The sequence below is a fragment of the Orycteropus afer genome, unplaced genomic scaffold (assembly GCF_000298275.1).
Source record: "Orycteropus afer afer isolate SDZICR_OR568_19922 unplaced genomic scaffold, OryAfe1.0 scaffold00502, whole genome shotgun sequence".
NCBI classification, from domain to species: domain Eukaryota; kingdom Metazoa; phylum Chordata; class Mammalia; order Tubulidentata; family Orycteropodidae; genus Orycteropus; species Orycteropus afer.
The window spans coordinates 1,658,859-1,676,871 of NW_006922089.1; the positions used below are offsets into that span (position 1 = coordinate 1,658,859).

Here is an 18,013-nt window from a genome sequence, read left to right on the forward strand (position 1 = left end):
AACAAGGGAAAGTGTTCAGTGCAGATCAGTGAGTAAGCACAAGCCCACCCGTGCTTACCTCGCTCCCGGTTACTAAGCACAAGCCCGCCCGTGCTTACCTCGCTCCCAGGGACTAAGCACAAGCCCCCTCATTACCTCATTACCGTATTACATGTTAAAGATGTTCAGTGAACCTGGAAGGGTTTCTTTAATGTTTTGATGCACAGAAAGGTATACCGTATACCATACACTAAGATAAACATTCGACTGACTGACTTCAGAAACAAACGATCCCTAACTGTTCCGACTTACATACAAATCCAATATAAAAGACCAAGTCAGGAGTGAGCTCATTAGTAACCCGACCTGACTCAGCTGGTCCCCAGCCCAGGACTCACTTGCGTTGGTCTTTCCAGCCAAAGCTCCGCTCCGGCTGGTCCCATTCCTGAGCCAACACGAAGCGCAGCTCCTGGTCGGTGGAGAAGGTGGCGAGGGAGCCGTTCACGCGCTGGCAGGTCTGCGCGGCGTCCCAGTAGTTCTCCCCACTCAGGTACACCCGGTAGCAGCTGGCCGTGCCTTCATAATGGTGCCAGCCTGTCGGGCACTTCCCTAGGAAACATGAAGGACAAAGGGGAGATGGCCCCCAAATTAGGATCTAGACTACCGAGATGAAAGGCCGTGTGCTGCAGCAGGGCAGGCACGCCTGACACCACACCCAAGACACAGGGACGAGGCGCCAGGGAGAATGTCTGGCTCCTGAGGCCACACACTTTGTAGAACTTTTCAAGTTTCTATTCAGTGATTCTTCCCACTTCTATACCCAGAGCTCACTGCCACTGAGTTGACTCTGACTCACAGCGCCGCTAGAGGACAGAGTGAGACTGCCCCAGAGGGTTTCCTAGACAACAACTTTTTTTTTTTTTTTAATTGTCATTTGGGTGAAAGTTGACAGAGCAAATTCATTTTCCATACAGCAGTTCATATACGTTTTGTTTGGTGACACTGACTGCAATTCCCCAAGATGTAACACTTTCTCCCCACAGTTACCACTTCCCATGCACTCCTGACCTCCTCTGTCTCCCTGTGCAAACACTGCCCTTCTGTTCTCCCACGACTGATCACTCCAAGGAGTGTATCTACCTGTGTAAATGTTCACCCCATAAGCCTGTCTATTGTTTGGCTGGAAGCCACGGGAGTGAGTTCAGTTCTGCACCTGAAAGGGTTCAACCCAGTGCTTACAAGCATTGTTGCCTGAATCAGCTACTACAACGAAGGCTGCCAAACAGAGACTTTCCTCTTATTCTCTCTATACTCATTAGTTGGTACTCCCCTATAAAAACAGGGTTCTCTTCCTGTTAAACTGTAGCATCTGTATAGACTCATGGAGTCTTCCTTTTATTCAGTTATAACCAGTTATTGCCATTCTAAATGTTGAGGCTTATGTTGTAAAACTGCTTTGGTCAGTGGAAACAGCCTCAAGCTGGTTGTGTGCGGTCTTCTGACCTGTCCCCATCAGTTTCTGAACATGTCTCATTTGCAGGCTCCTCTTAGGCCATTCCTGCCCTAGCCTGGAACCAGGCATTTCTCTTGGAGCCCTTGTTCCAGGGTATTTAGAAACCAAGATGTGGTGCCAGATGTGTTCATGGGTACTAGGATACTGCTGCTCTTAAGTGCCATTGAGTTAATTTTCCACTCCTGGTGACCCCCCACCCCACCCCACCCCATTAGGAGCTCTGGTGGCATAATGGATAAGGCATTTGGCTGCTAACCGGAAGGTCAGTGGTTGAAACCCACCAGCCACTCCTCGAAAGATGTTGTTGTTGTTGTTGTTGTTATGTGCCGTCGAGTTGGACCCAATTCAGAATGACCCCTCCTTGGGTTTCTGAGGCCATATCACTACAGAAGTAGATTGCCCCATCTTCCTTCCAAGGAGTGGCTGGTGGGTTTGAACCGCCAGCCTTCTGGTTGGCAGTCAAGGCTTTAGGCACTACGCTACCAGAGCTCCCCCTCAAAAGATAGGGCAATCTATTTCCACAGAGACTGACAGCCTCAGAAACCAGATGGGGGTCACTATGGGATTCGACTTGAGGGCAGTGAGTGTGGTTTTTGGTTTACTCCTTCCCAATATTGGGGTACTTCCTAATGGTGTAATGAAGATGACTCACTGTTTTTAGCAAAGTTCGCTGTACAACAAAACCACAAATTTTAACACACCTATACCCTGTGAGGGAGCTCTGGTGGCGTAGTGCCTAAGGCATTTGACTGCTAACCCAGAAGGCTGGTGGTTCAAACTCACCAGCCACTCCTTGGAAGGAAGACTGGGCAATCTAATTCCGTAGAGATACTGCTTTGGAAACCCAAGGAGGGGTCGCCATGAGTTGGATCAGACTTGACAGCAGTGAATTTGGTTTTTGGTTTGGTACACGCTGTGAACTAGTAAAACTTATTAAAGACACGTGATGACTGTTCTTTTGAGCACTTACGCATGTGCAACCTATTAACAGAAGTGCAAAGACTGTAAGAAAGACAACGGCACCTCCCGGTGCCACTGAGGCATATCCACAGCCCCGCCCACAACAGCAGAAAGCGGTACAGTGCCACCTGCTGGCAGGTAGGGTCAGGTTCAACAAAACAGAGTTGCTGGACCACTGTTTGCCTGTGGAGGAGGAGGGTGCTTGGGGATGGTCAGTGGGGAGGTGAGAGAGCTCAGAGGACTGTTTAATTAGTTTACTCTCGTTCAGAGAGCAGGGCAGGGAGTCAGAGACTCAGCACGTTTAGCGCCTATGTTCTCGGCTCTCTACACAGGGGGCTCCGTCTGTCTCCGTTCTGGGTGAGGACACGGAGTGTGGAAAAGCTGGCAACTCAGCCTGCGAGTGGCACTGGTGGGCTTCTCTCCCAGGCTCTTCACAGACGACAAACCCTCTGGTGATGGGACCGGGTGGCTAGGGGCAACGGAGGGAAGGGAAAACAGTATCTGACTGCCTCATCTGATTGATCTTTTTAATTCTGTGGAGTATTACCAGGGAGAACTATCACCTGCTTGAAGGAAAACAGATGAACAATGGAAAGACACACTCTCACATGCCTCAGCAGGGGTGCACATGCTCACGTACACTAGCAAGAGTGCAGTGCACACACATACTCCAACAGAAGTGTACACATATGTGCTCACACTCACGTACCCCAGCAGGGGTGCAAACACACAAACACGCACACGCCAACAGGGTGCACATGCACACACATATTCATGTACAGTAGTAGCAGTGGTGCATGCGTGCACCCTCATGTACCCAGGCAGGGCTGTGTATGCACTCACACTCACATACCCCAGCAGGGGTTTACACCCTCCCAATGTTGGGGTACTTCCTAATGGTATAATGACGCACGCTGATGTACGCTGGCAGAGGTTCATGCCCACGCACACAAAACCCATCCACGTACCCTGGGACGGGTGCACATGCACACATACCCATTCATATAGCCTGGCAGGGGTGAGCACACACCCCCATGTACCCCGGCAGGGGACAGCACATGTGCACACAAACTCACATACCTGGCAGGTGTGCACACGTGTGCGCATTTGCATACTTCAGCAGGGGTGCACACACTCACGTGCTTCCATCTTCCAGCAGGGGTACACATGCACATGCACACTCACATACCCCGGGGCAGGGGTGCACACACACATGCTCACGTACCCTGGCAGAGGTACGCACTCACATATACCCCAGCAGCAGTGTGCACACAGGTACATATGGACACTCATGTACCCCAGCAGGGGCACGCACACGTGCACACACACACACACTCTGGCAGGGGTGCACAGGTAGACACACTCATGTACCCTTGCAGGGGTGTGCATGCACATATGCACACACACACATGCACACCAGCAGAGGTGCACACATGTGCACATACACTTATGTACCCTGGCAAGGGTACATACAAACACATGCTCACGTTCCCCGGCAGGCATGTACACACACTCAGAGCCTATTGGTGCCAAGCTCTGTAAGGCTGACAGCTCCAACTGGGGCGGGACATGGGGCGTGGCGATAGGTAGGGAAGAACCCACCCTGCTCCCCAACTTCCCTCAACACAGCCAAAAAAACGCCCCAGGGGAGGGGCCATCAACTGAGCCTGCGTCTGAGGCAGGCTGAGCGCTCAAGGCCCGGACATGAGGGCAGGGCCTGTGTTGTGCAGTCCAGGTGGCCCACACCATGGACTGCTGAGGGGGAATGGTGAGGAGGCAGAGGGGGCCTCAGAGCTCGGTGACAGGGCTCCCACCTCTGAGCTGAGCTGATCAGCCCACTGCCCAGGGGCTTGGGGACATCTGCTTGGAGCTGCTGCAACCTCCCGCTGGCCAAACAAGAGACCGGGGACTCAAGCCTGAGTCCCTTTGCTTAAGGTGACACCCCCTTACACGCAGGGCAGGGTCTCTGTGAGCTGGAACTGACTCGTCACACCTAACCCCTAACACACACAATCCGGCATCAGAAGTGAGTGACCGCAGTGCCCTGGACTGGTTCACACATGGAGACAGAGGGCTTTCTGGCACGGCTTCGGTGAAGGCCAAAGGTGGGCACAACTGGGACAATTCACTAGAACTACTTTTCACATGTCCCTCTTGCCTGCTCAAGACATGCAAGACTTGTGATTCCTCTTTGCGTCGTGGCCAATTCCCCAAATGAAAAAAACAAACCCACGGCCACTGTGTTGATTATGACTGATAGCAACCCCCAGAGGGTTTCCAAGGCTGTTAATCTTTCTGGAAGCAAACTGCCTTGTCTTTCTCCCGTGGACCAACTGTTAGGTTCGAACCGCCAACCTTTTGGTTAGCAGCCTGATGCCTTAATCACAGCGCCATCAGAGCTCCTTAAACCAAGCAGCCTGTTTCCACATCTCTCAGAGGGAATGACCACACAGTGGGACTTGCAAAGGGCCGTGCAGTGCAGTTTATAGCGACCGTGTGAACAGCAAGTAGCCAGCCTCCAGGACCACATCAGCCCCACTCACGGCTCTGCCACTCAGCAGCTGGGTGGCCTCGGGCAGCGTGGTAGTTGAGATTATGTGTCAACTTGGCTAGACCTGGTTTTGAGTGGCTGGATGTGGTGATTCTCCATGTTGAGACTGGCCATCAAGTCCCTGGCAGAATCTACGGGAGCAGCTGCCCAGCTGCTTCAGGGACGTGGTGTGCTCCCAGCACATATGGAGAAGCACTGAGCAATGTCTCTGCAGCTTTTGGCGCGCCTGGATCCCGCATTTGGCTGAGTCACCAGTGACTTGCCTGCCGTGTTGTCTGCTATCTTGGGACTGTCTCTGGACTCGAAGCAGTGGCCTGCCGTGTTGTGTGGTGATGTTGGGACTGTGTCGTTCAATTTTTTGACCTTGGGTCTGTCAGCCTCAGCAGCCAACAGCTGTCCGAGTGAAGAAGGTCTCCAGCTCCGTGTGCCAGGCCCAAGAGGCAGGGCTGAAGCCCCAGGTCGAGGGGCCTTTACCCAGCCCCAGGAGCTGGCACACGGAGCTCGGATTTCTAGCTTCCAAAGCTGTTCAAGCCATACATCTGTGGTATCTTCTGTTAGACTGGGACTGGAGATAACCAAAACGGGTGGTTACCCACAACCTTATTCATTGAAGACAGATGGTGCTGACGCCATGAAGGACTGCTCTAGAGGACAGAGCTACCGTTTCTACGACAGCTTGTACCGCCCAGTGGCCTTGGTACGGCCACAGCCTGAGCTCAGGAAGGAAGTCTGAGGCCACACGCATGTGCTCAGCTGCCCGGAGGAGGGCAGGATGGGCAGCCAGGTCTGCAACTTACTGCTGAAGCGAACGGGCTGTGCCATGTTCACCGCGTGGAAGTGCGTGGGGTCGCCGCCCCGGGCCCGTCCCTGCCGCGGATCCACGGCCTCCTTCCCATGGTAAGGACGAGCCTCCCCGGTCACTTCTGCAACAAGAAGAGAAGCCAGTAAGCACGGCCACCCAGCAGCAAGGCCAGCACCGTGTCACAGCGCAGCCTGTTTCCAGCTGCCCGTGGCCAGAAGAGCCAGCCTCAGGGCACAGACTGCACTCAGTGAGGTTTTCAAACGCTTTTCACTTCCTTCAAATAGGTCACCAGCCCATGTTAAAACTATTTTTTTAAAAAAATCAGGACTGAAGTGCGACGCCTGGCTTATCCTCTGTACAGCCTAACTGGTTCCTGCCAACATGCCAGCGAAGTATGGCCAGTCATTCCTGCGTGAAACGTCACCAGCATGCCCAGGCACGGGAGGTGGGTCTCGGAGCTCTTTCCAGAGGCCAGCTGCTTGCCTCGGTCACCCTCCCCTCTCCCGCCTGGGACCTGCTGTGCGTGCCCTCCTCCGTGTCACTCACTCTCAAAGCCGGAGGTCCCCGTCTGGCCGCCGGACGGTTCGTCCTACCGCGCTGTGGGAGCCACAGGCCCAGGGCCAAGGTGTGCTAGCGCCAGGCCCTCAGAACGGTCAGGCCCTGTGAACAGCGGCCTCAGCGTGGGGCTGCATGGTGCGAGCAAGTCGGAGCACTCAGATCCGACAGTGGGCGCACTGGGATCTGAAGGTGGAAGCAGGCTCCAGTTTTGTGTACCGTTACCTGACAATTCACAAACTGCTGTCCCACAAACATTTTCTCCCTGGAGTCCCCAGGCCCCTTGTAACAGAATAGATCCCCTCTCCTCCCAATACTCGGAAGCCAGCCACTGCGCAAGGAAGAGGTACTGCCTCCCTGCGTCCCGACCCTGCCCACGGCCTGCGTGGGGCGCGCCTCCATCTGAGGGGCAAGGGCCCCTGCCCACGGCCTGCGTGGAGCGCGCCTCCGTCTGAGGGGCAAGGGCCCCTGCCCACGGCCTGCGTGGAGCGCGCCTCCATCTGAGGGGCAAGGGCCCACGAGGCAATGACAGAGGAAACGGCGACTCGGGGACTCCGTCTGCAGGGATGCACGTGGACGGAAAGTCAGACACTGGCGGCCATGCCCTCAGGGTACAGTGAGATAAAAGATTCTTAACTCCATCAGGCTGGCCTGTTGAGGTGGAACGTGAGGAGCCGTGGCCCCGTGTGACACGGGACTGTGTGGGCGTGGCGCGGGGACTCACAGGGTGCATTGTGGGTGGGGCCACAGCCTCCCACACAGCCTGCTCTCCTGACTCCAGCACCCCCATCAGCCTCGCTCCACTGAGGCGTCTCCAGCTGCCTGGTTCTGCCCCTTTCGTGGCCTCTGCCAATGGTTTTGTTGCCATATATATGGAGCTCTGGTGGTGTAGTGGATACAGCATTTAGCTGCTAACCAAAAAGGGCAGCCGTTCAACCCCAGCAGGTGCTCTGCAGGAGGAAGACGGGGTGATCTACTTCCGTCAAGACTTACAGCCTTGGAAACCCAGTGGGGTCGCTTTGAGTCAGAATCCATTCGATGGCACTGAGTTTGGTGTTTGTTTATATGTATACACATATCTCTATATATGATCTATTTTTCTCATTATAAAAGTAATAAATATTCAACGTAAAATTTGAAAAGAAAAAAGCATAAACTGTTCATGTTGAGGTATGCCCTTTGGTCTCTTATTTTTCTACACAAACCCTTTAAGAATACTGACTGCAAGCAAGTCACAGACCTCGAAGCTCTGGGTCTCGCCCACTAACTGAGTCCCCCGCAGGAGCGTCTGCACGGTGCTCCCTCAGGAAGGTAATGGAATCAGATGTGACTCCACTCCGAACCACGTGCTGCCAGTGTTGAAGGGAAGGTCAGGGGAAAGCAAAGACCTCCAAAAGAGAGCGCCACGGGTCCACAGTGCTTTTCAGGGGCACAGTACGTGCCTGGGCTAATTCATAGCCTCAAGATGCAACAGTGAGCACCTTCACTCATCTGTCGCTGCGGGAAGGTGGGCCGGCACTGCGCGGCCTGGTGTGGTGGCTGCTCTCCTTGAGCAGCAAGCACTCCCAAGAGCAGGGACTGGTCCGAGCTCTTGGTGGCACACACTCGGAGAACACCCAGAGTCACGCTTTCCTTCCAGGTACCAACCAGCACCGGGAGGAGACTGGCCAGTATGCCTGGCAGCTGTGACCCAGGCACGGTGCCACCCCCGCACCAGTGAACACCCACAGGCAGGAGAGGGCGCCGTTCAACAGGAGTGCTTCCCAGAGAAGGGACGATCCCACTGGGCTTCAGCATTGGCTGGATTAGAGATCGGAAGAGAAGGAGGGAGGGTCTGAGATGCAGAAGGTAACTGGTGGCATTTTGTTCTGGTTTCAGGCCCCACGCTAAGCCTCAGGAGGCATGATGTCATCTACCAAGGCCACCTGGAGAAGCAAGTAACAGCCCTGAATACAGGGGCTCAGATGGAGCTTCCTGGGTGACAACAGGGGAGAGAATAGTATGTCCCTCTTTGGGACAAGGAGGCTCCGCGCTGTCACCTCTCCCAGACCTTTCCCTATGTGTCTCTTCATTTGTATCCTTTCTGATCATATTAAAACTGTTACTGCAGTTAAGGTGTTTCCCATAAACTCGTGAGCAGTTCCAGCAAATTACAGAACCTCGAAGAGTCATCTGCAGTGATTAACAAAAGTAAATCTGTGGGTAAATAGCTGGCGGTTCAAACCCACCAGCTACTCCTCAGAAGGAAGGCTGGGTGATCTACTTCCACAGTGATACCACCTTGGAAACCCAAGGAGGGGTTGCTATGAGTCGGGTCCGACTCAATGGCAGTGTTTGTTTGCTTATTTTATGTATAAGGTAGGAGCTCTGGTGATGTAATGCCTAAGGCATTTGACTGTTAACCAGAAGGCTGGTGGTTCAAACCCACCAGCCACTCCCCAGGAGGAAGGTTGGGCAATCTACTTCTGTAGAGAGACCACCTCAGAAATCTAAGGAGGAGTCACTATGAGTTGGGTTCGACTCAATGGCAGTCAGTGAGTTTATATATAAGGTTGGCAGATGATATTTCTACATATGTATTTGTATGTGCTATTGTTGTTGTTATGTGCCGTCGAGTCAGACCCGACTCATAGCGACCCCTCCTTGGGTTTCCAAGGCAGTATCACTACAGAAGTAGATTGCCCCATCTTCCTTCCGAGGAGTGGCTGATGGGTTTGAACCGCCAGCCTTCTGGTTAGCAGTCAAGTGCCTTATGCACTACACCACCAGAGCTCCCTGTATGTGTTATAGGGATGTCCATGTATATAACAGAGCTAACAAGGGGCAAAGTTAGGATAACTTCTTAGGCACAGACAACCACCCTGAGGGAGTGAGTAGTTGGGCCTGCAGGCTTGGGACCACGGTGGCACGGGAAATCAAGCTCAACTGGCATAACATACTACACAAAAACGTTCTACATCCTACTTTGGTGAGCAGCAACTGGGGTCTGAAAAGCTTCAAGTGCCCATCCAGATGCAATAACCGGTCTCTCCTCACCCAGAGCAAAGAAGAATGAAGAAAACGAAAGATGCATGGAAGGAAGTGGTCCAAGGGACTTGTGGAGCATGTGAACCTCAGCCTATATGACCCTGAGATCAAAACTGGATGGTATCTGGCTACCACTGTCAGCCACCTGGAAAGGGATCAGTGTAGGAGATAGAATGGGAGAAAAATGTGGAACGAAATTCTACTCCAGGGTTACTGCTCTGATACAGCCTGATGAGACCCCCCGAGACTATGGCCCCTAGTTATCCGTCAGGCCTAGAACTGAACTCTCTCCTGTGGCTTCCAGCCGAACAACAGACAGGCCTATGGGGTGAACATTGACATCAGAGAGATACTCCCTGGAGCAATCAATCATGAGAGAACAGAAGGGCAATGTTTGCACAGGGAGACAGCCCAAGGGGTAGGAATGCATAGGAAAGGACACAGGGAAGAGGTAACCACAGGGAGGAAGTGGGAAAAGAGCTGTTACACTGTGGGGAATTGCAGTCAATGTCATGAAACAAAACGTGTATCAACTGCTGTCTGCCAAATGAATTTACTCTGTAAACTTTCACTAAAATCAAAATCAAAATTAAAAAAAAAAAAAAACAAGAGTAGACTGGTCTGAAGTGGAGAGTCATGTGGACTCCCAAGTTTGCAGCCAGTCCCCACTGACCCAGCCCCAGGCAGCCGGGGATGACAGAGAAAGGCTGTGTGGGCAGTTGCTATCTGAAACGAACAGGGAGGGGAAGCTGTATTTCCACGGGGCACAGGTGGCACGTGGAGTAGGATTTTTCATCAGCCACACACACAGTCTGGCCAGGCAGTGCTTTGTTCTGTTGTACACACAGGTTGCTGTGAGTTGGAACTGACTCTTCAGCACGTAACACCTAACACACACAATCCGGCATCAGAAGTCAGTGACCTCAGTCCCCCTGGATTGGTTCACACATAAGGAACAGAGGGCTTTCTGGCACAGGGCACAGCTTGGGCAAAGGCCAAAGGTGGGCACAACTGGGACAGTTCACTCGACCTACTTTTCACATGTCCCTCGTGCCTGCTCAAGACAAGGAAGTCTGATTCCTCTTTGTGTCTTGGCCAGTTCCCCAAATCAAGCATCAAACCAAAAATCCAAACCCACTGCCACTGAGTTGATTACGACTGATAGTGACCCCTAAAGGGTTTCCAAGGCTGTTAATCTTTATGGAAGCAAACTGCCTCATCTTTCTCCCGTGGAACAGCTGGTGGGTTCGAACCACTGACTCTCTGGTTAACAGCCCGATGCCTTAACCACAGCACTGCCAGAGCTCCTTAAACCAAGCACAGTGCCTAGAATGCAACAAGCCACACTGCTCTGAGGAAGAAGAGCTGAACTAAGAGCGAGCAGAGGGAGGGGAAGAAAAGCAGGGGTGCCAGAGAGGAACTGCGGCTTGGACCCAGCAGCACTGACCACCAGGTCGCGGGGACACTGTTCGCAAGGGAAGCCACATGCAGCTTAGGCTAAGGGAAGGAGATGTGAAGACAACGGCCGAGGTGTGTAAAGACAGTCACTAGGAAACCTAAGATGGAAGATGTAGGAAACGGCACTGAGCTGAGTGGGCTCCTGGGGTGGAGGTGCCAGTCACGAGTCCTTTGCGTCACCATCATTTCTCTTTGCACCCAAGTGTTCCCATCCCTTCTCATTCATTCATTCAGCACACGTCCACTGAGGAACCATCACTTCCTGCAGAGACCACCCAGCTCAGAAGCAGACCTTTGCTAGAAGGGAGGTGAAGGAGATGGCCAACAGAGTGACAAACAAGTGATTCCCAAATGTCCCAGGGGGTGGTCCAGGAGACAGAGAGAGGCAGAGGCGGGAGCTGGGCTGGGGATTAGGCAGCGCAGAGGCTCGAACACCCTGACCGAGCTCTCGGAATCCCCTGAACCTGTCAGTGAAGAATGTCCTTCTAAGACCCACTGAGTACATTCCTCCCTCGGGGCCACCACCTGCAGGTGTGTACAGGGAACACCATGCTGAACACAAACAAGGAGGGTCCTTTTCTACTGTAGAGAGAATCCACGCTCTGAGACGCCCTATTTCTTGTCCATCCAAAATCAGGCAAGGGGAACACCCACCCTGTTACCCGACAAGGAGATGAGCCCAAGTCCATGAGATGTGTCACTGTCAACCACTCGGAAAGGGACTGGTGCAGGAGATCCTGGACAGAGTGGGAGAAGAATGTGGAAACAAAATGCAATCATAAGAAAGACCAGGTTTGCTGGTCTGATAGAGACTGGTAAGATCTGAGACTATGGCCCCTAGTCACCCTTCAGGTCTGGACTTGAACTCGTTCCCATGGCTTCCAGCCAAACAATAGAAAGGCAGATGGGGTGAACTGTGAAAACACAGCCTTGCAAAGTCTACATTCAAAATCCGTTTCCTTCACGGGGCTCCAGGGTCCGTGAATGTCTCAGATGCAAATGCAGAAGGAATGCCTCACTTTCATCGACCAGCCTGTAACAAAAGTGGAAGCCACCAAATTGTCTTGTGACACGTTCAACTGTGGCTTGGTTTCAACTGCCAGAAGAACATGGCAGAAGTAGACCGACTTGAGCAGGCATCCCCCTGAGGGCTTTGAATCCTTAGACGGGTATGCATTGCTGAACGCCCATGAGACATTCTGTGAAACAACGTTACGCAGTCTGGATGCTGTGCAAACCCCACATCAATATACAGGCAGTCCCCAAACAAGCAGAAGCCAAATCCCCATGAAGTCTATTAGAAATACATGAAAGATGTTTACTTGTGTTTCACTGACTATGCAAAAGCATTTGGTTGTGTGGATCATAACAAATTATAGGCAACACTGAGAAGAATGGGAATTCCAGAACACTTAATTGTGCTCATGTGGAACCTGTACATAGACCAGGAGGTTGTCATTCGGACAGAACAAGGGGATATTTCATGGTTTAAAATCAGGAAGGGAGTGCGTCAGGGTTGTATTCTTTCACCATATGTATTCAGTTTGTACACTGAGCAAATAATCCAAGAAGCTGGAAGAATGTGGCATCAGGATTGACGGAAGTCTCACTCAAAACCTGTGATATGCAGACAATACAACCTTGCTTGCTAATAGCAAACATGACTTGAAGCATTTACTGATGAAGATTAAAGACTACAGTGTGCAGTATAGATTACACATCAACACAAAGAAGACGAAAATCCTCACAACTGGACCAATCAGCAGCATCACGATAAATGGAAAAAAGATTGGAGCTGTCGAAGATTTCATATTACTTGGCTCCACAATCAACACCAACGGGAAGCAGCGGTCAAGACATCAGACAGACGACAGACTGCACTGGGCAAATCTGCTGTAAAAGATCCCTTTCAAGTGCTGAAGACTCTTTGAAGACTAAGGTGCACCTAACCCAAGCCCTGGTGTTTTCAACCACCTCATATGCAGGTGAAAGCTGGACAGAGAACAAGGAAGATCCAAGAAGAGTTGATGCTTTTGAGCTGCGGTGCTGGTGAAGAATGCTGAAAGTGCCATGGGCTGCCAGAAGGACTAACACATCTGTCCTGGAGGAAGTGCGGTTGGAATGTTCCTTGGAAGCGAGAATGGCCAGACTTTGTCTAGCCTACTTTGGTCATGTTATCAGAAGGGACCAGTCCATGGAGAAGGATATCATGCTTGGTGTGGTAGTTAACTTTGTGTGTCAACATGGTTGGGGGCCTGGTTGAATGGCTGGGCAGCTAGAGGTAGTATTCCCCATGGTGAGACTGCTAATTAACTCCAAGGTGGAATCTACTGGAACAGCTGAGTAGCTGCCTTAGGGATGTGGTCTGCTTCCCGTATATAAGCAGCAGCCCTCAGGAAGCCCACCAACTGACGGTACACTTGGACCCTGCATGTAGCCAAGTCTTCATTCTGTAGTCTGCAATGCCTTCCCGACCTTGGGACTGTTTCTGGACTTGAATTAATGGCCTGCTGTGTGGTTTGGTAATATAGGGACTGTGCCTTTTCAATCGTTGACCTTGGGTTTGTCAGCCTCAGCAGCCAGCAGCTGTCAGAGTGAAGAGATGCCTCCAGCTTCAGTGGGCCGGGAGCAAGAGGCAGAGCTGAAGCCCAAGGTCAAGGGGCCTTCCCTCAGCCCCTAGAGCCTGGCACTTTGAACTCGGACTTCTAGCTTCCTGAGCTGTAAGGGAATAAACTCCTGTTTGTTAAGGCCATCTCATCTGTAGTACATATTCTTGTCAGAGCGGCACTAGGTAACCAAAACAGGAGAGAAGAATTTACTACAGGGTAACCACAAAGAAAATTAAAAGCCGTCTAACCAAAATTAGAAGGAAATCATAAGGACTTAGTAAACACAAAATCAACAACAATGAAGAAATGCGAAAGAAAACTCAGTAACAAAATGAACTTAGCACAGATAATATTTGGAATAAAGAAACCACCACCAACACAACAAAAAACACAAAAGAATGACATCAATAAACTCATACCTGTCATTAATTACACTGATTGTGAACAAACTAAACGCACAGTCAAGAGAAAGAGTGTGTCAGATTGGATAAGAAAAGAAGACCCATCAGTATGCTGCCTACAAGAGACCCACCTTAGACACAATGATAAAAATAAATTAAAAATCAAGGGCTGAAAAAAATATTTATCAAGCTAATGACAACCAAAAAGAGGAGTGACAATGTTGATTTCTGATAAAATAGGCTTCAAGGTGAAAACCAGCATAAGGGACAAAGAAGGGCACTATATGATGATAAAAGGGTCAACTGACAAGATGAAATTACCATAATAAACATCTATGCACCCAATGAAAGAGCTCCAAAACCATGTAGCAAACATTAACTAAATTGAAAGGAGATATACACAACACTACAATACTTGTGGGAGACTTTAATATACCACTTTTGATGAAGAACAGAACAAGTAGGGGGAAAAAAACTCAATGAAAGAGACAGAAGATCTCAACAATACAATCACCCACCTTGCCCTCACAGACATACACAGAGCACTCCACCCAACAAAAACACAATACACATTCTTTTCCAGTGCACATGGGTCATTCTCCAGAAAAGACCATAAATTAGGGCACAAGACAACCCTCAATAACTTAAAAACATCAAAACACTACAAAGCATCATCTCAGATCACAATGTGAGCCAACAATCTGACATTTTGCCTGTTGATCTTAGATTGGTCAGCCTCAGCAGTCAGCAGCTGCAAGAGTCAGGAGAAGCCTCCAGCCTCCTCCAGTGGCCCTGCAACAAGAGGCAGAGCTGAAGCCCAAGGTCAAAGGACCTGTATGCAGCCCTCAGAGCCAGCACTCTGAACTTGGACTTCCAGCCTCCTACACTGTAACAGAATAAATTTTGGGTTGTTAAAGCCATCCACTTGTGGTATTTCTGTTATAGCAGCGCTAGGGAACCAAGTTAATACCAAGTCAAACCAGGTTGTTGTAAACATGAGGTGTTAAAAGCAATTTTTATAGTAACTACTAAGGAAATATCTGGGAGCTCTGGTAGCATATTGGCTAAGGCACTTGACTGCTAACCAGAAGGCAGGCGGTTCAAACCCACCAGCCACTCCTCGGAAGGAAGGTTGGGCAATCCTACTTCCGTAGTGATACTGCCTCGGAAACCCAGGGAGGGGTCACTATGAGTCGGGGCCGACTCGACGGCAAACAACAACAACAACAACAACAAGGAAATATCTAAAAAATATACACAGAAGGAGGAAACCATAAAAGGGCTCAGCACAAAAAAACACTACACAAAATAATGATAAAACTACAGAAATGAAGGATAACAAAGGGATAAAACAAACAAACAAAAACAATTAGCAAAATGACAAAGGTAAGTATCAGTAATTATTTAATGTAAATGGATTAAATACACCAAGCAAAAGGCAGAGAACAGCAGAATGGATTTATTTATTTATTTACATACAGAGAGAGACATGCGTGTGTGCATGCACACACACACACTGAGATCCATCTATATGCTGTCTACAAGAGACACATCTTAGGCCAAAGGACACAAACAGACTGAAAAGGATGGAAAAGAATATTCTATGCAAATAGTAACCAAGAGAAGACAAAGGTGCAAGCCACAATGATAGCAGACAAAATAGATCTTAAGTAAACATCTGTTATAAGGGATGAATAAGGACATTCTATAATAATAAAATGGTCAGTAACTGGGTGCTCTGGTGGCATAGTGCCTAAGGCATTTGACTGCTAACCAGAAGGCTGGCGGTTCAAATCCACCAGCCACTCCTAGGAAGAGAGGCTGGAAAATTTACTTCCATAGAGATACCACTTCGGAAACCCAAGGAGGGGTCACTATGAGTTGGAATCGACTTGACTCAATGGCAGTAATACCACAAAACATACAAAGCAAAGAGAACTAAAGGAAGTTAATGGATAGCTCTACAATAAGAGTTGGAGACTTCCACACAACACTTTCAATATAGGACAGAACATTCAGAAGTCAGATTAATAAGGAAGTAGAGGACCTGAACAATGCTATAAATCAATTAGACTCAACAGAAGTATACAGAACTCTCCGCCTAACAAGGGAACATTACACATTCTTCTCCAGTGCACGTGAGTTATTTTCCAGGACAGACAGTATGCTAGGACACACACAAAGTCTCAAGTTTTAAAAGACTGAGATCATACCAAGTATCTTCTCCAACCACAGGGAAACGATTGTGTTGGATTGGGTTCTCTAGAGAAACACAAAAACCAGCAAAGTGTACATATATATTTATAGAGAGAGAAAGAGAGAGAGAGAGAGATTTATCTTAGGTAAATGGCTCACAAGCGTGTAGAAGCCGACAAGTTCAAGCTGAAAAGTTCGTCTCTGGAGGGGGATGGGGCCCGGAGCCGCCTGGTTCCCGTAAGCACAACAGAGCCGAGAGAATCAAGCTGGCACGCAGCACACTGGTTGCTGTTCCCAACAAAGGATGAATCCGAAACCTCCAGGGCGAGCGGCGAGCCGCTCACTCAAGGAAGTATATAGTCTGGAATGCCGTTCTTCCAGCTTGTCCTTGGAATAGCATTGCAAGCAGGCCACACCCCTGGGGAAACTCCCCTTGGGCAGACCGGCTGCTCAGAACTCAGTCATCTGATCCCATCATGGAAACAACCACTCACAACTGGAGTCCAGCCAAGTTGACACATCTTCAACTATCACAATGATACTAGAGATTAATAACAGAAGGAAAACACACACACAGGTAGAAATTAAACAACACACTATAATTAACACATTGAGTCAAGTAGGAAATCGAGAAAATTTTAAAAACACTGCCGTTGGACAACATCTGTGGGATGCAGGGAAGGTGCTCAGAAGAATGTTTACAGCAACAACCACTTACATTAATAAAGAAGAAAGATCTCAAGTCAATAGCCTAACAACAACATGAGGAACTTAGAAAAAGAACAAACTAAACCTAAAACTACCACAAGAGAGGAAACAAAGATCTAGAGCAGAAAGAAATGAAACAGAGAAGAGAAAAACATCTTAGACCATCAATAAAACCAGAAGTTGATTCTTCAAAAAGGTCAATGTGACTGACAAACCTTTAGCAAGACTGACAAAAAACAGAGAAGATGAAAATAACCAAAATAAGAAGTTCAAATGGACAACTGACTTGATAGAAATAAAAAGGATCAGTAACACAATACTCTAAACAACTGTATGCCAACAAACTTGGTAACCTACAATTAATTGGACAAACTCCTAGAAATACATACTTTACCTAAACTGACTCAAGAAGAAACAGAAAACTTCAATACACCCATAAAAAGTATCAAGTCAATCACAAAAAAACAAAACACCCCCACAATGTTGTATGCTCTCCCTTTTGTGAAAAGATACAGTGGTAGTTAAGATTGTGTGTCAGCCTGGCTGGGCCTGGCTGAGTGGCTGGGCAGCTGGATGCAGTGTTCCCCAGGATGAGGCTGGTCATCAGCTCCACGGTGGGATCTACTCTGCCTTAGGGATGTGGTCTGCTGCCAGTGTATAAGGAGAAGCTTTAGGAATCACTGAATCCTGCATGGAGCTGAGTCACTATTCAGCAGCCAGCCATATTGTCTGCCGATCTTGGGACTGTTAATGGGACTTGAATTAGTGACCTACCATGTGGTTTGGTAATACTGGACTGTGCCTTTTTTACTTGTCGATCTTGGGGTTGTTAGCCTCAGCAGCCAGCAGCTGCCCGAGTTTGGAGAAGCCTCCAGCTCCAGGAGCAAGAGGCAGAGCTAAAGTCCAAGGTCGAGGGGCTTCCACCCAGCCCCGAGAGCCTGGTACTTTGAACTCGGACTTCTAGCCTCTAAAACCGTAACAGACTTAACTCCTGTTTGTTCAAGCCATTCCACCTGTGGTAGTTCTGTTAGAGGGATGCAAAGTAACCAAAACGGACATGAACAGGTAAACAGAAACTTAATAGCAGTTACCAGGGTTGTGGAGAAGGGGAACAGGGAGAAGTATTACTTAGGTAGTAGTAGTCCTAAGAAGTACTCCTTGGTTATAGAAATGGAAAAGGTAGCACCAAGTTTTTTGAAAAGATCAATAAAATTGACAAACCACTGGCAAATTTAACAAAGGAAAAGAGGGAGA

At 49.5% G+C, this 18,013-nt stretch overlaps 1 protein-coding gene across 1 annotated transcript in view; it reads right to left on the reverse strand.

Annotated features, from left to right (window-relative positions):
• The window catches only part of DGCR2 (DiGeorge syndrome critical region gene 2), a 113,965-nt gene that overhangs the window by 54,773 nt on the left and 41,179 nt on the right, over nucleotides 1–18,013 (reverse strand). Inside the window, exons 3-4 of the mRNA XM_007955440.1 lie at nucleotides 5,801–5,926; nucleotides 378–588 (exon numbers count right to left, since the gene is read on the reverse strand). Of these exons, the coding sequence (XP_007953631.1) occupies nucleotides 378–588; nucleotides 5,801–5,926 (337 nt within the window). The remainder of the gene's footprint in view (nucleotides 1–377; nucleotides 589–5,800; nucleotides 5,927–18,013) is intronic.